This window comes from Pan paniscus, chromosome 20 (genome assembly GCF_029289425.2).
Source record: "Pan paniscus chromosome 20, NHGRI_mPanPan1-v2.0_pri, whole genome shotgun sequence".
Taxonomy (NCBI): domain Eukaryota; kingdom Metazoa; phylum Chordata; class Mammalia; order Primates; family Hominidae; genus Pan; species Pan paniscus.
The window spans coordinates 13,831,159-13,852,681 of record NC_073269.2 but is presented as its reverse complement, the minus strand read 5'-3'; the positions used below and the strand labels follow the sequence as shown (position 1 = coordinate 13,852,681).

At 47.3% G+C, this 21,523-nt stretch overlaps 1 protein-coding gene across 3 annotated transcripts in view; it reads left to right on the top strand.

Annotated features, from left to right (window-relative positions):
- Nucleotides 1-21,523, top strand: part of MUC16 (mucin 16, cell surface associated) — a 239,107-nt gene that overhangs the window by 183,923 nt on the left and 33,661 nt on the right. For 2 of the 3 annotated variants that reach the window (XM_063599829.1, XM_055102885.2), the window contains 36 exons: nt 57-92; nt 353-418; nt 1,298-1,422; nt 1,610-1,677; nt 2,278-2,450; nt 2,784-2,819; nt 3,075-3,140; nt 4,255-4,379; nt 4,595-4,662; nt 5,271-5,443; nt 5,777-5,812; nt 6,068-6,133; nt 7,122-7,246; nt 7,477-7,544; nt 8,159-8,331; nt 8,661-8,696; nt 8,956-9,021; nt 10,200-10,324; nt 10,530-10,597; nt 11,214-11,386; nt 11,699-11,734; nt 11,991-12,056; nt 13,340-13,464; nt 13,692-13,759; nt 14,343-14,515; nt 14,847-14,882; nt 15,144-15,209; nt 16,368-16,492; nt 16,719-16,786; nt 17,411-17,583; nt 17,916-17,951; nt 18,233-18,298; nt 19,399-19,520; nt 19,724-19,791; nt 20,388-20,560; nt 20,891-20,926. In XM_063599829.1, the coding sequence (XP_063455899.1) occupies nt 57-92; nt 353-418; nt 1,298-1,422; nt 1,610-1,677; nt 2,278-2,450; nt 2,784-2,819; nt 3,075-3,140; nt 4,255-4,379; nt 4,595-4,662; nt 5,271-5,443; nt 5,777-5,812; nt 6,068-6,133; nt 7,122-7,246; nt 7,477-7,544; nt 8,159-8,331; nt 8,661-8,696; nt 8,956-9,021; nt 10,200-10,324; nt 10,530-10,597; nt 11,214-11,386; nt 11,699-11,734; nt 11,991-12,056; nt 13,340-13,464; nt 13,692-13,759; nt 14,343-14,515; nt 14,847-14,882; nt 15,144-15,209; nt 16,368-16,492; nt 16,719-16,786; nt 17,411-17,583; nt 17,916-17,951; nt 18,233-18,298; nt 19,399-19,520; nt 19,724-19,791; nt 20,388-20,560; nt 20,891-20,926 (3,309 nt within the window). The remainder of the gene's footprint in view (nt 1-56; nt 93-352; nt 419-1,297; nt 1,423-1,609; nt 1,678-2,277; nt 2,451-2,783; nt 2,820-3,074; nt 3,141-4,254; nt 4,380-4,594; nt 4,663-5,270; nt 5,444-5,776; nt 5,813-6,067; nt 6,134-7,121; nt 7,247-7,476; nt 7,545-8,158; nt 8,332-8,660; nt 8,697-8,955; nt 9,022-10,199; nt 10,325-10,529; nt 10,598-11,213; nt 11,387-11,698; nt 11,735-11,990; nt 12,057-13,339; nt 13,465-13,691; nt 13,760-14,342; nt 14,516-14,846; nt 14,883-15,143; nt 15,210-16,367; nt 16,493-16,718; nt 16,787-17,410; nt 17,584-17,915; nt 17,952-18,232; nt 18,299-19,398; nt 19,521-19,723; nt 19,792-20,387; nt 20,561-20,890; nt 20,927-21,523) is intronic. The other variant, XM_014342466.5, reaches the window with a different exon arrangement.

The window sequence follows — 21,523 nt, the reverse complement described above, 5'->3', positions numbered from 1 at the left end:
TTTGGTCTGACCTCTCCTTAACCCTTACCCAGTCTCCTCCCTCCCTCTCTCTGCAGGCTTCACCCATCGGAGCTCTGTGCCAACCACCAGTAGTGAGTATTTTACTGATGTTCCAGTCCCTCCAGTCCTACACCAAGCAGGGCAGGAGCTGACCTTACCTCTTATCCCCTTACATCCTCTTCTTATGGGAAAAGGCTTGGAGGGCACAATTTATTTCCTTTCCCCTGTGTCCTAGCTTCGTAGAGAGGCTCAGCTCAAACCTCAAATGCAGTGGGGCCCATAATAGTTTTACCTGCTGGCATTTCCACCATGAGAGGGTTTGCTGCTTTCAGTAATGAGGGTTTATTCTCAGTTCCTGGGACCTCTGCAGTGCACCTGGAAACCTCTGGGACTCCAGCCTTCCTCCCTGGCCACACAGGTGAGCACCATTCAGTGGCACCTCTGTTAGATCATGCCTGAGCGTGCCAACATCTCTGCCATTGTTGACTCAAATAAAGATGGAAAGTAATGGCAAATCTAGTGATGGTAAGTCAACTCACAAACTTTAATGCCCGGGGATACAGCAGGGAACAGAAAAGAGATGAAATAACTGCATTCAGAGCGCTTATATTTCCATGATGATGATGATTAAGTGGGTGTTGGTGATGATAATGGTGATGACAGTGGTGATGATGATGATGATGACTGTGATGATGATGATGATAATGGTGATGCTGATGATAGTGGTGGTAATGAGAAGGACAAGAATAATGGTGGTAGTGAGGATGATGGTGATGATGACGATAGTAGAAACAAAGAGAATAGATAATTTTTGGCAATATTGAGCACTGAATATGCATCAAGAGCTATGCTCAGTATTTACCTACTATTGTATGCTTTCTACAAAATTCTATCACTTTAAGTGCTGCATATGGTTTTTTGTTTGTTTGTTTTGTTTTTTTGAGACAGAGTCTCACTCTGTCTCCAGGCTGGAGTGCAGTGGCGCGATCTCAGCTCATTGCAACCTCCACCTCGTGGGTTCAAGTGATTCTTGTGCCTCAGCCCCCCAAATATCTGGGATTACAGAAGTGCCACCACACCCAGCTCATTTTTGTATTTTTTTAAAGTAAAGACGGGGTTTCATCATGTTGGCCAGGATGGTCTTGATCTCCCAACCTCGTGATCCACCCACCTCGGCCTCCCAAAGTGCTGGGATTACAGGCGTGATAAATTCTTCATGTGTTTAAAAATAAGTCCGTTGCAATATCATATTTTTCCTACTTTTGAACATAGCGTTTACTTTCCATTCCCACTGCAGCCCCTGGCCCTCTCCTGGTGCCATTCACCCTCAACTTCACTATCACCAACCTGCAGTATGAGGAGGACATGCGTCACCCTGGTTCCAGGAAGTTCAACACCACGGAGAGAGTCCTGCAGGGCCTGGTGAGAGCCCTACCATTTTGCCAGTCCCACCTACATCATCTATGCCAGGGCCACGGAAGATCTCACCCACCACTCCTGGGTCCCAGAGATACAAGCCCTGCCCACTGATGCCAGCCCCTTCTACCTTATGTCTGCCATGCCCCTACACTTCAGCTCTCCCATTCACCTCCCTCTCCCTCCTCTGCAGCTCAAGCCCTTGTTCAAGAGCACCAGTGTTGGCCCTCTGTACTCTGGCTGCAGACTGACCTTGCTCAGGTGAGACCTTAGAGGAGCCAGCTTACCTTCTCCAATTGTTCCCAGTCCCAAGAAGTTTGGACAACTTCCTTCCTGCCCTCCCTGGGGGTGCCCTTAGCACTGGTGGAATCCAGGAGGCAGTGGCTCCAGGACCAAGGTGTCCCTGATAGTAACATCTCTCCACTCAACAGTGATGCTGCAGAGCTCATCAGCAGGATAGGGCCCCTACCCTGGTCATCCCTCTAAATTCCCTCCTTTCCCACCACCTCCCTTTCCTGCAGATAATAAACTCTACAACCAACATTTCTTTCAAACACAAACATGCCTCATCCACTTGCTTTGATCCCCAATTCCAGCTCTTCACCTGTCTCAAGTCTGAGCTCTCCTGTCCCCATCCCCTGAGAATAGAGGATCCGCTTTATAATGTTACAAATATTTTTGTGTCCATGATTCTGCTCACAGACCCAGGCTGGCTGGGAGTTGGTGCACTCACAGAATCTACATGTAGCTTCTCACCTCTGTACCATTTCCTCTGGCTCCTGCCTGTCCTTCCCTCAGGAATCTCAGGATCTCTTCCTAGGCAATCCATTTATTGTCATTCCCCTCACTTATCCTCCTCAGGCCTGAAAAACGTGGGGCAGGCACCGGCGTGGACACCATCTGCACTCACCGCCTTGACCCTCTAAACCCTGGACTGGACAGAGAGCAGCTATACTGGGAGCTGAGCAAACTGACCCGTGGCATCACCGAGCTAGGTCCCTACCTCCTGGACAGAGGCAGTCTCTATGTCAATGGTGAGTGCCTGTGATGTGGTTGCAGGCTTTTCCTTCTTGATGAGTGGCCTCTACTCTCTGGCTTGAGGTCACAATTCCTGCCTGATTATTGTAGGTGCAGCCACTTTGTCTTTTGTGATTGCTGACATCTAAACTTCAGGGTTTCTTCTTCATCTTGCACTGAGTTATATCTTCAGGGTCTTCTTCCTTGACGTGAGGGTGGTAATAGAGAATCTCCAATGGCCTTTGTTCCATGAAACTCCTTCCATCAAACCAGGGTACCCTGACCCCTATTTGGTCACCTACCTCTCCTTTGACTCTTATTCACCATTCTTCCTCTCTCTCTCTCTGCAGGTTTCACCCATCGGAACTTTGTGCCCATCACCAGCAGTGAGTATTCAACTGACATTCCAGTGCCCCCAATCCTACATTAAGCAGGGCAGGACCTGAACCCACTTCATATGCCTTTCTGTTATTTTCATGAGCAAAGGAGCTGGATGGGCACAAGTTATTCCCTTTACCCTGTGCCCCAGGGAGAGACCCAGCTCCAACCCCACATACAGCAAGGCCCATAAATTGTCTTACCTACTGGCATTTCTGCCATGAGAGAGCTTGCTGCTTTCACTGATGAGGTCTTTCCCTCAGCTCCTGGGACCTCCACAGTACACCTAGGAACCTCTGAAACTCCATCCTCCCTACCTAGACCCATAGGTAAGTACCAGTCAAAGGAACCTCTGTTAGAGCATGACTGATGAGCAGCAACATGTCTGCCATTATTTACTCAAATAAATGTAAAAATCATAGTAAATCTAGTGATGAGGCGTCAACCTACAAATGTTATTGGGCACCTCCTCTGTGCCAGACCCTGGGGATACAGCAAGCATACAAAACAGATAAAAGTCTCTGCTATCAGAGAGCTTATATTCTTGTGATGATGCCTGTGGCAGGTAGTGATGATGATAGTGGTGGTGGTTTTGATGATGATGGTGATGCTTATGGTAGCAATGATGATAATGATGATGAAGGTGGTGAGGATGATGACAGGTGAGGATGAGGATGAAGGTGGGGGTTATGATGATAATGATGATGTGTTGAGTGTGATAAATGATAGTGCTGGTGGTCATGATGGAGATGATCATGGTGGTGGTCATGGAAGTGGTGGTGACAACAATGATGGTGTGGGTGACAGTGATGGTGATGGTGATGATGATGGTTCTGGTGCTGGTGGTGATGATGGAGATTATCATGGTGGTGGTGGTGGTGGCAGTAATGATGACAATTTTGGTGTGGGTGACAATGATAGTGATGATGATGATGACAATGGGGATTATCCTGGTGATGATGATGGCGGTGATGATGGCAGTAATGATGGTGATGATGATGATTATGGTGTTGGTGATGGGGATTATCATGGTGATGATGGTGGCAGTGATGATGACAGTAATGATATTGATGATCATGATGATGGTGGTGATGGTTGTGCTGGTGGTGATTGTGGGGATTATTACGGTGGTGGTGGTGGCAATGATGATGACAATAATGATGCTGTAGGTGACAATGATGGTGATTATGATGGCGCTAACAAAGGTAAGGGATAACATGACATTATTGAGCAATAAACATACAATGAAAGCTAGGCTTAGCATCCAACTGATATGATATAGTATGTGTTTTTTAAAATTCTATCATTATAGTTAAGGGAGGGATTAAAAATCTTCATTTTGTCCAACCCGTTTAATGCTGTGTATATTTAAAAATAATTCTATTGCAAACCCATAATTTTTCTACTTCTGAACATAGCGTTTGTTTCTCACTCCCACTATAGTGCCTGGCCCTCTCCTGGTGCCATTCACCCTCAACTTCACCATCACCAACTTGCAGTATGAGGAGGCCATGCGACACCCTGGCTCCAGGAAGTTCAATACCACGGAGAGGGTCCTACAGGGCCTGGTGAGAGTCCAACCCATCTCACTCTGCCTGGCCCACCTTACCAGATTCCACCTGCATCACCCATGCCCGGGATATAGAAGAAGATCCCATGTGAATCACCTTCGACCCCGAGTCACAAGCCCTACCCACTGGTGTCAGCCCCACCCACCTATCTCATTTCTACCCTGCCCCTCCTCATCAGCCCTCCCAATCACCTCCCTCTCCCTCCTCCACAGCTCAGGCCCTTGTTCAAGAATACCAGTATCAGCCCTCTGTACTCCAGCTGCAGACTGACCTTGCTCAGGTGAGACCTTAGAATAGCCAATCAGGGCTTACCCAAGTGTTCCCAGGCCCCAGAAGCATCCTTCTTGCCCTCCTTGTGAACGTCCTCAGCAGAAGTGGGATTCAGTTGGCGGTGGCTTCAAGAAAGAACGTGTCTCCTGATCCTAGCACTTCCCCACTCAAGTGACAGATTCTCCTGAGCCCATCATAAAGTTTGGGTTCTTACTCCATTCATCCTTCTTAATGCCTTCCATTCCCCCATATCCCTTCCCTTAAGTTTTAAAATTCTGTTCCCAAGGTCTCCCTTAAGAGAAAGGTGGCTTTTCCACTTGCTTTTATCTCTGATTCTAGCTCTTCACTTATCTCAAGTCCGAGCTCTCCTGTCTTCGCGCTATCAAACTGCAGGTTTCACCTTGCAATTTCATAAATATTCTTGTGTCCATGACTCTGCTCCCAGTCCAAGGCTGGCTGGGAGTTGGTGCATTTAGAGAAATTAACTGTGGCTTCTCACCTCTCTCCCAGGCTTCTCATTTCCTCTGTCCCCTCCCTGTCCTTCCCTCAGGAATCTCAGGACCCCTTCCTGGGCAATCCTTTCATTGTCACCCCCCCCCCACCACCTAACCTCCTCAGGCCAGAGAAGGACAAGGCAGCCACCAGAGTGGATGCCATCTGTACCCACCACCCTGACCCTCAAAGCCCTGGACTGAACAGAGAGCAGCTGTACTGGGAGCTGAGCCAGCTGACCCACGGCATCACTGAGCTGGGCCCCTACACCCTGGACAGGGACAGTCTCTATGTCGATGGTGAGCAGCTTTGATGTGGTTGGAGTCTCTTCCTCCTTGCTGGGCAGCGCCTCCTCTCTGGCTTGAAGTCGCACTTCTTGTCTGGACGTTGAAGCCTCTGCCATGTTGTCTGTATGTGATGGTTGATGTTAGAACTTCATTATTTTTTTCTGCATCTTGGACTGAGTTCATTCTCCAGACCCTGGTCCCTGAAGTGAATGTGCTGATAGAGAACCTCTAATGGCTCCTGTTCCATGAAACCCCTTCGATTCCACCAGGGTAGCTCTGATTCCTATTTGGTCCCCCCACCTCTCCTTAACCCTTACCCACTATCCTCCTTCCCTCTCTCTGCAGGTTTCACTCATTGGAGCCCCATACCAACCACCAGCAGTGAGTATTCAACTGATGTTCCAGTACTCCCAATTCTACCCCAAGCAGGGCAGGAGCTTAGCCCTCCTCATACATACTTATATCCCCTTTATGAGAGGAAGGTGCTGGGAGAGCACAAGTTATTCCCTCTCCCCTATGCCCAAAAGAGAAACACAGTTCAAGACCCACCTGCAGCAAGCCTCATACTAGTCCCACCTGCTGGCATTTCTGCCATGAGAATGCTTGCTGCTTTCACTGATGAGGGCTTCTCCTTAGCTCCTGGGACCTACACAGTGAACCTGGGAACCTCTGGGATCCCACCTTCCCTCCCTGAAACTACAGGTAAGTGTCAGCCAATGGCACTTCCATTAGAGTGTGCCTGATGAATATAAACATTTCCGCCATTATGCACTTAAATAAAGATAAAAGTCGTAGTAAATATGGTGATGAGGAGTTAACCTGTAAACTTTATTGAGCACCTACTCTGTGCCAGGCCCTGGAGATACAGCAGGGAACATAGAAATAGCAATCTCTGCTTAAGATAGCTTATATTCCTGTGATAATGATGATGTAAGTGATGGTGATGATGATGGTGGTGATGGTGATGATGATGATAATGATCATGATATAGATGATGGTGGTGATGATGCTAATTATGATGACAGTGATGAGGATGATGATAATGGTGGGGGTAGTGGTTATGATGATAATAATTATGTGAAGACAGTAATAATTATGGTGGTGGTGATTGACAAAAATGATGATGATGTTGACACTGATGATAATGAAGATGGTGATGATGATAGCGCTGGTGGTGATGGGGATGATGAGGATAATGATGATGGTGGTGGTGATGATGACAATAATCCTACTGATGGTGGCAATCATGGTGATATTGACGGTGATGATGGTGATGATGATAATGGTGATGGAGGTGATGATTGGGATGATGATGGTTGTGGTGTTAATGGTGATAATGATGATGGTGGTGGTGGTGGTGGTGGGGTTGGTGCTGATGGTGGTGATGATAATAATACTCATGGAGACAATCATGGTGATGTTGAAAATGAAGGTGGTGTTAACAACGGCACTAGATAGTATCTGGCACTATGGAACACTGAATATGCACCAAGACCTATGCTCAGCCTCTAACTACTATTTAATGTGCTCTATCAAGAACAGCTATCATAATAGTCAAAGGAGGTGTGAAAACATTATGTTTTATCACTCACTTTAAATCCTGTTGCATATGTTTAGAAATAAGTCTATTGCAAACTCTTAAATTTTCTCTACTTTTGAACATAGTGTTTATTTCCCACCTTCACTATAGCCACCGGCCCTCTCCTGGTGCCATTCACACTCAACTTCACCATCACTAACCTACAGTATGAGGAGAACATGGGTCACCCTGGCTCCAGGAAGTTCAACACCACGGAGAGGGTTCTGCAGGGTCTGGTGAGAGCCCCACCCATCTCACTCTGCCCTACCCACCTTACCTAGTCCCACCTATGTCACCTATATGGCCATGGAAGATCTCATCCACCTCCCCTCACCCCAAGAGATAAAAGCCCCATACAACCTACTGATGTTAGCTCCACCAACTACAGCCAGCCCCACCCACCTCACTTCTGCCCTGCCTCTACTTCTTCAGCCCTGCCACTCACCTCCCTCTCCCTCCCCAACAGCTCAAGCCCTTGTTCAAGAGCACCAGTGTTGGCCCTCTGTATTCTGGCTGCAGACTGACCTTGCTCAGGTGAGACCTTAGAATTTCCAGTGTGGCTGCCCCAATTATTCCTAGTCTCAATGAGTTTGGACTTCTTTTTTCCTGTCCTCTTTGTGATTATTCTTATCAAAGATGGAATTCAGGAAATTGTGGCTCCAGGACTAACCTGTCTCCTAGTATTAGCAGTGCCCCCGCCCCCACTTCCAAACTGACTGAGAGATTCCAGAGTCCATCAACAGGACTGGACTTCTGCCCTGGCCATTCCTCAGAATTCCCTGTTTTCCCCCCACTTCACTTGACTTTAGGTGTTAAATTCTGTAACCAGGATTTCTCTCAAGACAAACATGCCTCAACCACTTGTTTTCATCCCCAATTCCAGCTCTTCAGCTATCTCAAGTCTGAGCTCTCCTGTTTCCATGCTTTAAGAATGCAGGATCCACCCTGCCATTTTGGGAAAACTGTTATATCCATATCTATGCTCACAGTCCCAAGCTGTCCAGTACACTCAGGGAATCTAAGTATTGCTTCCCACCTCTGTATTAGACTTTTTACTTCCTCTGTCCTTCTTGTCCTACACTCTGCCATCTCAAGACGTCTCCTTAGGCAATTCATTTATTGCCATTCCCCTCACCACCTCTCCCCAGGCCTGAGAAGGACGGAGTAGCCACCAGAGTGGACGCCATCTGCACCCACCGCCCTGACCCCAAAATCCCTGGGCTAGACAGACAGCGGCTGTACTGGGAGCTGAGCCAGCTGACCCACAGCATCACTGAGCTGGGCCCCTACACCCTGGATAGGGACAGCCTCTATGTCAATGGTAAGCAGCTCTGATGTGATTAGAGTCTCTTTCTCCTGGCTGGGCAGCCTCTACTCTCTTACTTGAGGTCACATGCCCTGCTTGGACACTGAAGGCTAGGACACATCTGTATGTGGTGATTGATGTCAGAATTTCATGATTTCTTCTTTATCTTGAACTGATTTCATCCTTAGTAGCTTCTTCCCTGATACTCAGATTCTGACAGAGAATCTCCAAAGGCCCCTGTTCCATGAAACTCCTTTCATTCCACCAGGGTAGGCCTGACTTTTGTTTGACCCCCTACCTCCCCCTTGACTCTTATCCACACTCCTCCCTCCCTCTCTATGCAGGTTTCACCCAGCGGAGCTCTGTGTCCACCACCAGCAGTGAGTATTCTACTGATGTTCCCGTGGCCGCAATCTTACACCAAACTTAGCAGGAGCTGACCCCTATTCATAAGCCCTTATGTCCTTTCCATAAGGGAAGGAACATAGAGGGCACAAATTATTCCCCTTCCCCACTGCCCCAGCTAACCAGAATCCCAGCTGAAGCCCCACAGGCAAAAATCCCCATGAATAGTGCCTCCTGCTGGCATTACTTCCATGAGAGCACTTGCTCCTTTCACTGATGAGGGCTTCTCCTTAGCTCCTGGGACTTTCACAGTACAGCTGGAAACCTCTGAGACTCCATCATCCCTCCCTGGCCCCACAGGTAAATACCAGTCAATGGTATTTGGAGCATGGCTGATGAGTGTAAACATCTCTGTTTACACTCTGTTAGAGCATGGTTGATGAGTGTAAACATCTCTGTCATTATTCACTTAACTAAAGATGAAAATTCATAGTAAATGTAGTAACCATAGGTCAACCAACCCAGTTCATTGAGCACTGCCTCTGTATCAGGACCTGGATATACATCAGGGAACAAAAAAAGAAAAAACACTGCCCTCCGCCAGCTTATATAATTGTGATGATGATGATGGGGGTGGCGGTGATGATGATTGCAGTGGTGGTGGTGGTGGTGATGATGGTAAGGATAATGATGATTATGCTGCTGGTAATCATGGGAAGAATGATGGTGGTGGTGGGGATTACAATTGACAATAATTATGGGGATTTTGACAATAATGATAATAATGATGATGATGACAGTTGTGTTGATTGTGGTGATGATGTTAGAGTGGTGATGATAACAATGGTGATGATGATGGTAAAGATGATGATGGTTGTTTGGATGATGACAGTAATGTTGCTGGTTATGATGGTAATGATGATGTGATTATGGTGATGATGATGATGTTTGTGGTGGTGTTGATGTGGATTGTGACATTCGTGATGGTGAGGATGACAATAGTGATGGCGATAGTGATTATGATGACAATGATCGTGATGATGATTATTCAGATAATGACAATGATGATGATTATGATGGTAATGATGATATGACAAGGGTGATAATGATGTTTGTGGTAGTATTGATGGGGATTATCGTTGTGGTGATGGTCTTGGTGCTGATGCTGACAATAATGGTGATGATGATGATGATGATGATAATGGTGATGACAAAGGTAACAGGTAATATCTGATATTTTTCAGCACTGAATATGCACCAAAAGCTGGGCTCAGAATCTAACAAATATTATGTAATATGCTTTTTAAAAAAATAATTTCTATCACGAAGGGCATGGAAACCTTTAATTTTGTCATTCATTTTAAATTCTGTTGCATACGATTAAAAATAAACTTATTGCAAACTCTTCAAGTCTATTGCAAAAGTCGAGAAACTTGAGGAGTTTGCAATAGACTTATTTTTAACTATATGAACTATATGCAACAGATTAAAAATACAAACAAACACAATAGTGTTTGTTTCCCCACCTTTTACTACAGCCACTGGCCCTCTCCTGCTGCCATTCACCCTCAATTTTACCATCACTAACCTGCAGTATGAGGAGGACATGCATCGCCCTGGCTCCAGGAAGTTCAACACCACGGAGAGGGTCCTTCAGGGTCTGGTGAGACCCCTGTCCACCTCACTCTGCCCCTCCCACCTTACCTGGTCCCAACAACATCACCCATGCCAGGGCCATGGAAGAAAATCTCATCCATCTCCCCTAGAGACACAAGCCCTGCCCACTGGTGCCAGCTGCACTCTCCACACTTGTGCCCCACCACTATGTCCCCAACCCTCCTAGTCACCTCCCTCTCCCTCTTCCACAGCTTATGCCGTTGTTCAAGAACACCAGTGTCAGCTCTCTGTACTCTGGTTGCAGACTGACCTTGCTCAGGTGAGACTTTAGAAGAGCTAGCCTAGCTGCCCCAATTGTTCCTAGTCGCAAAGAGTTTGGATTTTTTTTTTTCCTGCCATCCCTGTGAATGTCCTCACAACAGATGGAATTCGGGAAGCATTGGCTTCAAAACTAATCTGTCTCCTCATACCATCAGCACCACCCCAATCAACTGAGAGATTCTGCAGAGTCCATCAGGAGAATTGTGCTTCTACCTTGGTCATCCCTCTGAATTCCCTCCTTTCCACCTACCTCCCTTTCCTCCAGTTGTTAAATTCTGTCCCCAGGATTTCTCACAAGACAAGCATGCCTCATCCACTTGCTTTCATCCCCAATTCCAGCTCTTCATCTGTCTCATGTCTGAGTACTCTTGTCTCCACGCCATGAGAATGCAGTCTTCACCTTGCAATTTTATAAAAAGTTCTTGCGTCTATGACTCTGTTCACAGTCCTGGGCTGGCTGGCAGCCGGGACACTCAAAGAATCTAAATGTGACTTATTACCTCTTTCCCAGGCTTCTCATTTCCTCTGGCCCCTTCCTGTCTGGCCCCAGGAAATCTCAGAACTCCTCCTGTGGCAATTTTTAAATTGTTATTTGTTTCATCTGCCCTCCCTAGGCCTGAGAAGGATGGGGCAGCCACCAGAGTGGATGCTGTCTGCACCCATCGTCCTGACCCCAAAAGCCCTGGACTGGACAGAGAGCGGCTGTACTGGAAGCTGAGCCAGCTGACCCACGGCGTCACTGAGCTGGGCCCCTACAACCTGGACAGGCACAGTCTCTATGTCAATGGTGAGCAACTTTGATGTGGTTGGAGTCTCTTCCTCCTTGCTGGGCAGCCTCTATTCTCTGGCCTGAGGTCACACTTCCCATCTGGCTATTGAAGGCTCAACCATGTTGTCTGTATGTGGTGGCTAAGGTCAAAACTTCATGGTTTCTTCTTCATCTCAAAGTGAATTTACCCTCAGGATCTGCTTTCTAAATCTGAGGGTGCTGATAGAGAATCTTCAATGGCCCGTGTTCTGGGAAATTCCTTCTGTTGCACCAGGATACCCCACCACTCCCTTAACACTTACCCACTCTCATCCCTCCATCTCAATGCAGGTTTCACCCATCAGAGCTCTATGACGACCACCAGAAGTGAGTATTGACTGATGTTCCAGTGCTCCTGATCCTACACCATAAGGGGCAGGAGCTTACCTCTCCTTCTATGCCCCTATATCCTCTTCATGAGGGAAGGAACAGAGAGCACAAGTTATTCCCCTTTCCCTCTGGCCCAGCTCCAGATGGAGATACTGCCCCACATGCAGCAAGGGCCATAAATACTCCTACCTGCTGGTGTTTCTGCCATGAGAGGGTTTGCTGCTTTCACTAATACAGCAAACCTTCTCCTCAGCTCCTGATACCTCCACAATGCACCTGGCCACCTCGAGAACTCCAGCCTCCCTGTCTGGACCCACGAGTGAGTACCATTCAGTGTCATCTCTATTACAGCATGCCTGAGGAGTGTCAACATCTCTGCCATTTTCTTTTCTTTCTTTTTTTTTCTTTTTTGAGACAGAGTCTTGCTCTGTCACCCAGGCTAGAATGCAATGGCGTGATCTCAGCCCACTGCAACCTCTGCCTCCTAGGTTCAAGCGATTCTCCTGCCTCCGCCTCCTGAGTAGCTGGGATTACAGGTGCATGCCACCATGCCCAGCTAATTTTTATATTTTTAGTAGAGATGGAGCTTCACCATATTGGTCAAGCTGATCTCGAACTCCTGACCTCGTGATCTGTCTGCCTTGGCCCCCCAAAGTGCCGGGATTACAGGCGTGAGCCACTGCACCTGGCCTACAACTCCGCCATTTTCACTCAAATAAAAATGAAAAGTCCTAGTGAATCTAGTGATGACAAGTCAACCGACAAATTTTGTTGAGCGTCTGGCTTCTTTGGGGCCCTAGGGATAAGGCAGGGAACACAAAAGAAATAAAAATCTCTATCCTCAGGAAGGTTATATTGTTGTGATGATGATGATGATAATGATAGGGGTGGTGGACATGATGACAACAATGATGGTGTTGCTGATGATGTTGGTGATGATGATGATGATGGTGGTGGTAGTGGTTTTGATGGTGATGATGATGATAGTGGTGGTGATGATTATGGGAAGGATGATAGTGGTGGTGGTGATGTGATGGTTCTGATGGCAATTGACAATGTGATCATGATGTTGACAATGAGGATAATGATGGTGGTGATGATGATAATGATGATAATGATGTTGGTGGTGATGGTGGTTATGATAGTAAGAATGATATGATAATGGTGTTAGTGACCATGTGCTAGTGGTGATTATATGGATGATGATAGTTGTGGTGCTGGTGGTGTAATGTTGATGATGGGTGGGGATCATAGGGATTATGATGGTCATGGTTTTGGTGCTGATGCTGGTGGTGATGACAATAATGATAGCGATGGTCACAGTGTTGCTGATGTTGATGATGATCGTGGTGTTAGCAAAGGTAGTAGATAATGTCTAGTAGTATGGAATACTGAATATGCACCAAGAGCTATGCTTAGCATCTAACTACTATTGTTTAGTATGCTCTATGAGAACTATGTACCATTACAGTGAAGGGAGGCGTGAAAACCTTTTATTTTGTCACTTTAAATCATGTTGCATATGTTTAGAAACAATTCTATCACAAATTCTTAAGTGTTAGTCTACTTTTGAACACTGTTTATTTCCCATCTTCACTATAGCCGCCAGCCCTCTCCCGGTGCTATTCACAATTAACTTCACCATCACTAACCTGCGGTATGAGGAGAACATGCATCACCCTGGCTCTAGAAAGTTTAACACCACGGAGAGAGTCCTTCAGGGTCTGGTAAGAGCCCCACATACCTCATTCTACCCCACTCACCATGTTTAGTCCTGCCCACCTCACCTATTGCAGAGCATGGAAGATCTCATCTACCTCATCTTGCCCCCAGATATGCATACCCCAACCACTGATGCCAGCCCCACCAACTGTTGCCAGCCCTGCCCACCTCCCTTCTACCACACCCCTATGACTTCAGTCCTCCCACTCACCTCCCTCTCCCTCCTCCACAGCTCAGGCCTGTGTTCAAGAACACCAGTGTTGGCCCTCTGTACTCTGGCTGCAGACTGACCTTGCTCAGGTGAGAACTGAGAACAGCCAGTCTGACTGATCTGAGCAGTTTGACCTGCTTCCCTTCTGCACTCCCTGGAGATGTCCGCAGCACAGGTGGAATCCAGGAGGCAGTGGCTCTAAGACCAATGTGCTTCCTGATCCCACCACCTCCCACCTCAACTGAGAGATGCAGAGCCCATCAGCAGGACTGAGCTTCTACCTTGGTCATCCCTCTGAATTCCCTCCTTTCCCCTACCTGCCTTTCCACAAGTGGTTCAATTCTGTTCCCAGGATTTCTCCCAAGAAAAACATGCCTCGTCCACTTGCTTTCATCCCCAAACCTAGCTCTTCACCTGTCTCAAGTATGAGTTCTCCTTACCCCATGCTACAAGAATGCAGTTTCCACTTTGCAATTTTATAAAAATCCTTGCATCCATGATTCTGCTCATAGTTGCTAAGAGTCAGTGCACTCAGAGAATGGAAGTATGGCTTCTCACTTCTCTACCAGGCTTCTCATTTCCTCTGGCCCCCTCCTGTCCTGCCCTGTGGGATCTCAGAACCCCTCCCTAGGCAATCCGTGTATTGTCTTTCCCCAATCTTGCCCTCCCCAGGCCCAAGAAGGATGGGGCAGCCACCAAAGTGGATGCCATCTGCACCTACCGCCCTGATCCCAAAAGCCCTGGACTGGACAGAGAGCAGCTATACTGGGAGCTGAGCCAGCTGACCCACAGCATCACTGAGCTGGGCCCCTACACCCTGGACAGGGACAGTCTCTATGTCAATGGTGAGTAGTTGTGATGTGGTTGGAGTCTCTTCCTCCTTGCTGGGCAGCCTCTACTCTCTGCCTTGAGGTCACGCTCCCTGCCTGGCTATTGAATGCTCATCCATGTTGTCTGTATGTGATGGCTGAGGTTGGAACTTCATGGTTTCTATTTCATCTTGGACTGAGTTCATCCTCAGGATCTGCTTTCTGGATCTGAGGGTGCTGATAGAGAATCTTCAATGGCTCGTGTTCTGGGAAATTCCTTCCATTGCACCAGGGTACCCTGACCCCTATATAGTTCCCCACCACTCCCTTAACCCTTACCCACCCTCTTCCCTCCCTCTCTATGCAGGTTTCACACAACGGAGCTCTGTGCCCACCACTAGCAGTGAGTATCCACTGATTTCCAGTGCTCCTGATCCTACATCATGCAGGGCAAGAACTGACCCCTCCTCACATGCCCCTATGTCCTCTATGAGCAAAGGAGCTGGGACAGCACAAGTTACTCCCTTTCCCTTCTGGCCCAAGTCTCTTCAGAGAGAGACCCAGCTCAAGCCCCACATGCAGCAAGGTCCATAAATACTCCTACCTGCTGGCATTTCTGCCATGAGAGGGTTCGACACTTTCACTAATGAGGCCTTCTCCTCAGCTCCTGGGACCTCCACAGTGGACCTGGGAACATCTGGGACTCCAGTTTCTAAACCTGGTCCCTCGGGTAAGTACAAATCAATCGCATCTCTGTTAGAGCATGCCTGATGACTGTCAACATCTCTGCCATTTTCACTTAAATAAAGATTAAAAATCCTAGTGAATCTACGGATGAGGAGTCATCTAACAAACTTAATTGAGTGCCTAGTTTCTGCAGGGCTCTAGGGATAAGGAAGGGGACACAAAACAGTTAAAAATATCTGCTGCAAGAAAGCTTATTTTATTGTGAGGGTGATGGGAGTTGGTGGTGGTGAAGTTACTGGAGATGATGACAGTAAGAATGGTGATGCTAGTGATGATGATGGTGATAAGGATGATAATTATGAAGATGGTGGTGGTGATGATGATGGTGGTGGCAGGGGTTATGATGGTGATGCTGTGATGATGATTACAATGGTGGTGGTGATTATGGGAAGGATGATAGTGGTGTTGGTGATGGTGGTAGTCTTGGTAGTGATTGACAATAGTAATGACGATGTTGACAATGAGAATAATGATGATGATGGTAGTGGTGGTGGTTATGATGGTAATCATGTGATGATGATCAGGACAGTTGTGGGGGTGATTATGGGAAGAATGATGGTGGTAAGGATGGTGGCGGTTGTGGTAGTGATTGACAATAGTGTTTGTGATGGTTACAATGAAGATAATGATGATTATAATGATGACGGTTGTGATGGTGGTTGTGGTGATGAGAATAATGATGATATGACAATGGTGTTGGTAATCATGGTGCTGGTGATCATGATGCAAATGATGATGATTGTGGTGGTGGTGATGATGATGATGATGGTAGTGGGGATGCTACCACAGTGTTGGTCATGATTTTGGTGCTGATGTGGGTGGTGCTGATGCTGGTGGTGATGACAATAGTAGTGAGGGTCACAGTGTTGGTGACATTGATGATGACAATGGTAATAATAAAGGTAACAGATAATATTTAGTATTATAGAACTCTGAATATGCACCAAGAGGTATGCTAACTACTACTATTATTTAGTAGGCTTTGTTAGAAACTTCTATCGTTATAGTCAAGGGACGCATGGAAACTTTTTATATTATTCTCTCTTTAAATCCTGTTGCATATGTTTAGAAGTAGGCCTTTTGGAAATGTATAAAGTTCTCCACTTTTGAACATGTTGTTTCTTTCCCACCTCCACGACAGCTGCCAGCCCTCTCCTGGTGCTATTCACTCTCAACTTCACCATCACCAACCTGCGGTATGAGGAGAACATGCAGCACCCTGGCTCCAGGAAGTTCAACACCACGGAGAGGGTCCTTCAGGGCCTGGTAAGAGCCCCGCCCATCTCACTCTGCCCAGTTCACCTTGTCTAGTTCCACCTGTCTCACTCATGACAGGGCATGGAAGAAGATCTCACCCACCTCCTCTCACACCCAGAGACGTGAGCCCCCATCCACTGATGCCAGGCCCGCCTACTGGTGCCAGCCCCAATGACTAGTCCCCTGACGCTACCCCCTCAGCCATCCTACTCACCTCCCTCTCCCTCTCCCACAGCTCAGGTCCCTGTTCAAGAGCACCAGTGTTGGCCCTCTGTACTCTGGCTGCAGACTGACTTTGCTCAGGTGAGACCTTAGAATTGCCAACCTGTCTGCCCCAATTGTTCCCAGTCTCCATGAGTCTGGACTTCTTTTTTCTTGCCCTCTCTGTGGTTATTCTGATCAAAGATGGAACTCAAGGAACAGTGGCTCCAAGACTAACCTGTCTCCCAATATTACCACTGCCCCCTGCCATCACACCCAAATTGACTGAGAGTTTCCACAGGGTCCATCAGCAGGATTGGACTTCCACCCTGACCATCCCTCTGAATTCCCTCTTTTCTCCCCACCTCCCTTGCCTTTAGGTGTTAAATTCTCTAACTAAGATTTCTCTCAAGACAAATGTGCCTCATTCACTTGTTTAATTCCCAATTCCAGCTTGTCACCTGTCTCAAGTCTAGGCTGTCCTGTCCCCATGCCATGAGAATGCAAGAACCACACTGAAATGTTAGAAAAATTCTTTTATCCACAAGTATGCTCACCGTCCCAAGCTGGACAGTAGTCAGTGCACTCAGAGAATCTAAGTGTGGCTTCTCATCTGTGTACCAGGCTTCTCATTTCCTGTGGCCCCTTCTTGTCCTTCCCTCAGCAATCTTGGGACTCCTCCCTAGACAAAACTTTATTATTATTCCCCTCACCTGCCCTCTCCAGGCCTGAAAAGGATGGGACAGCCACTGGAGTGGATGCCATCTGCACCCACCACCCTGACCCCAAAAGCCCTAGGCTGGACAGAGAGCAGCTGTATTGGGAGCTGAGCCAGCTGACCCACAATATCACTGAGTTGGGCCCCTATGTCCTGGACAACGACAGCCTCTTTGTCAATGGTGAGCAATTGTGATGTGGTTGGAGTTTCTTCTTCCTTGCTGAGCAGGCCTCTACTCTCTGTCTTGAGGTCACTCTCCCTGCCTGGCCACTGGTCTTGGCCATGTTGTCTGTATTTGATGATTGATATGAACTTCACCGTTTCTTCTTCATCTTGTACTGGAGACCTTCATCCTCAGGACCTTCTTCCCTGATCTGAGTGTACTTGTATAGAATCCTCAAAGCCCATGTTCCCTGAAACTCCTTCAATTGCACCATGGTAGCACTGACCCCTTTTTGGTCCCCCACCTTTCCCTTAACCCTTACCCACTCTCCTCCCTCCCTCTCTATGCAGGTTTCACTCATCGGAGCTCTGTGCCCACCACCAGCAGTGAGTATTCTACTAATGTTCCAGTAACCCCAGTCCTACTCCAAGCAGGACAGGAGCTGACCCCCTTCTCCTATGCCCCTATATCTTCTTCATGAGGGAAGGATCTGAGAGGGCACAAGTGATTCCCTTTCCCTCTGGCCCAGCTCCAGAGAGACACTAATCTCAAGCCCCACATGCAGAAATACTCCTATCTGCTGGCATTTCTGCCATGAAAGAGCTTATGCTCTTTAGCATAAGCTAAAGAGCTTATGCTGCTTTAACCAATGTGGGCTTCTCCTCAGCTCCTGGGACCCCCACAGTGTATCTGGGAGCATCTAAGACTCCAGCCTCGATATTTGGCCCTTCAGGTAAGTACCAGTCAATGGCACCTCTATTAGAGTATGCATGATGAGAGTCAACATCTCTGTCCTTTTCATTCAAATAAGATTAAAAATCATAGCAAATTTACTGATGATGAGTCACCCAACAAACTTCTTTGAGTACCCACTCTCTGCCAGGCCCTAGAGATAAGGCAGGGAACACAAAAGAGGTAAAAATCTCTGCCCTCAGAGAGCTTCTTTTATTTTGAGGATGATGTGGGATAGTAGTGATGATGATGTTGCTGGAGATGATTACAATAATGATGGTGATGCTTATGACCATGATGTGATGATGATGGTGATTATGAAGATGATGATGATGATATTGATGATGGTAGTGGTTTTGACAGTAATGATGATGTGATGATGATGATGATAGTGGTGGTGGTGATTATGGGAAGGATGACAGTGGTGGTGGTGATGGTGGTGGTTGTGGTGGTGATTGACAATGTGGTGGTGATATTGACAATGAGGATGATGATGATAGTGGTGGTGGTTATGATGGTTAAGGATGATGTGATGATGGTGTTGGTGATCATGGTACTAGTGGTGGTGATGTGGACCGTGATGGTTGTGGTTGTGGTGGTGATGGTGGTGATCATGATGATGATGAGGATGATGGTGGTGATTGTCATGATGGTAAGGATGAAACAGTGATGGTGTTGGTGACCATGTTCCTGGTGGTGATGGTGCAGGTGATGATGTGGATGATGATGGTGATGGTGGTGGAGATGATAGGGATTATGAAGATCGTGGTTTTTGTCCTGATGTTGGTGGTGATGACAATAATGAAAATGATGGTCACAGTGTTGGTGATGATGATGATGGTGGTGATAACAAAGGTAATAGATAGTATCTAGTATTATGGAACACAGAATATGCACCAAAGGTTATGCTTAGCATCTAACTATTATTATTTAGCATGCTCTATGAAAAAGTTTGATCATTATAGTCAAGGGAGGCATGAAAACCTTCTATTTTATCACTCTCTTTAAATCTGGTTGCATATGTTTAGAAATAAGTCTATTACAAACTCTTAAATGTTCTCTACTTTTGAACATAGTGTTTATTTCCCACCTCCACTACAGCTGCCAGCCATCTCCTGATACTATTCACCCTCAACTTCACCATCACTAACCTGCGGTATGAGGAGAACATGTGGCCTGGCTCCAGGAAGTTCAACACTACAGAGAGGGTCCTTCAGGGCCTGGTGAGAGCCCTGCCCACCTCACTCTGCCCTGCCCACCTTGTCTCGTTCCACCTACGTCACCCATTCCAAGGCATGGAAGAAGATCTCACCCACCTCCCCTCATCTGGTAGCCCCACCCCCTGATTACAGCCCCTTCCACCTTACATCTTCCTCGCTTCTATGTCCTCAGCCATCTTACTCACCTCCTTCTTCCTCCTCCACAGCTAAGGCCCTTGTTCAAGAACACCAGTGTTGGCCCTCTGTACTCTGGCTGCAGGCTGACCTTGCTCAGGTGAGAACTGAGAATAACCAGTCTGGCTGCCCCAAGTGTTCCCAGGCCCAAGGAGTTTCATCAGCTTTCTTCCTTCCCTTCCTACGGAAGTCCTCAGCACAAGTGGAATTCAGGCATTGGTGGCTCCAGGATGAACATATCTGCTGATCCTACCACCTCCCTCATCAATCGAGAGAATTTGCAGGGCCCATCAGCCAGATCAGGCTTCTACCTTGGTCATCCTTCTGAATTTCTTACTTCTCCCTACCTCCCTCTCCTTCAGGTGTTAAATTCTCTTCCAAGGTTTCTCTCAAGATAAACATCCCCCATCCACTTGCTTTCACCCCCAATTCCAGCTCTTAATATTTCTCAAGTCTGGGCTCTCCTGTCCCCATACCATGAGAATGCAATTTTATAAAATTCTTGTATTCCTGACTCTACTCACATTCCCAGGCTGCCTGGAAGTTGGTGCATTCAGAGAATCTTAGTATGGCTTCTCACCTGTCTACCAGGATTCTCATTTCCTCTGTCCCCTTCCTGTCCTGCCCCCAGGAATCTCAGAATGCCTCCCCGTAGGCAATCTATTTAATGTCATTCCCCTTATCTGCCCTCCCTAGGCCAGAGAAGGTTGGGGAAGCCACCAGAGTGGATGCCATCTGCACCCACGGCCCTGACCCCACAGGCCCTGGGCTGGACAGAGAGCAGCTGTATTTGGAGCTGAGCCAGCTGACCCACAGCATCACTGAGCTGGGCCCCTACACACTGGACAGGGACAGTCTCTATGTCAATGGTGAGCGGCTGTGATGTGGTTGGAGATTCTTCCTCTTTGCTGGACAGCCTCTTACTCTCTGACTTGAGGTCACACTCCCTGACTGGCCATTGACGTCTTGGCTATGTTGTCTGTATGTGATGACTGATGTCTGAACTTCATAGTTTCTTCATCTTGGACTGAGTTCATCCTCAGTACCTTCTTCCCTGATCTGAGGGTACTGATAGAGAATCTTCAAAGGCCCCTGTTCCTTGAAACTTCTTCCATTCCACTAGGGTATCTGTGACCCCTATTTGATTCCCCACCTCTCCCTTAACCCTTACCCACTCTCCTCCCTCCTTGTCTATGCAGGTTTCACCCATCGGAGCTCTGTACCCACCACCAGCAGTGAGTATTCAACCGATGCTCCAGTGGCCCCAATTATACACCAAGCAGGGCAGGAGCTGTCCTCTCTTCCTATGCCCCTATGTCCTCTTCATAAGGGAAGGGGCTGGGAGGGCACAAGTTATTCCCTTTCCCTTCTGGCCAGCTCCAGAGAGACTCAGCTCGGGCCCCATATGCAGCAAGGCCTGTAAATAGTTTTATTTGCTGACCTTTCTGCCATGAGAGGCTTGGATGCTTCCTCTGAAGAGGGTTTCTCTGTAGCTCTTGGGACTACCACAGTGTACCTGGGAAACTCTGGGGATCCACCCCTTCTACTGGTCCCTTGAATAAGTACCAGCCAATGGCACCTCTGTTAGAGCATGGCTGATGAGTGTAAACATCTCTTCCATTAATCAGTCAAATAAAGATGGAAATTCTTTATAAATCTAGTGAACATGAGCCAACCAACAAACTTTATTGAGCATTGTGACAAGCCCTGGGGCTCTGCCAAATCCTGGGGATATGGCATGGATCATGAAACAATTAATAATCTCTCCTCTCAGAGAGCTATTTTTATGATGATACTGATGGTGGCAATGATGATGATGATGATGGTGATTA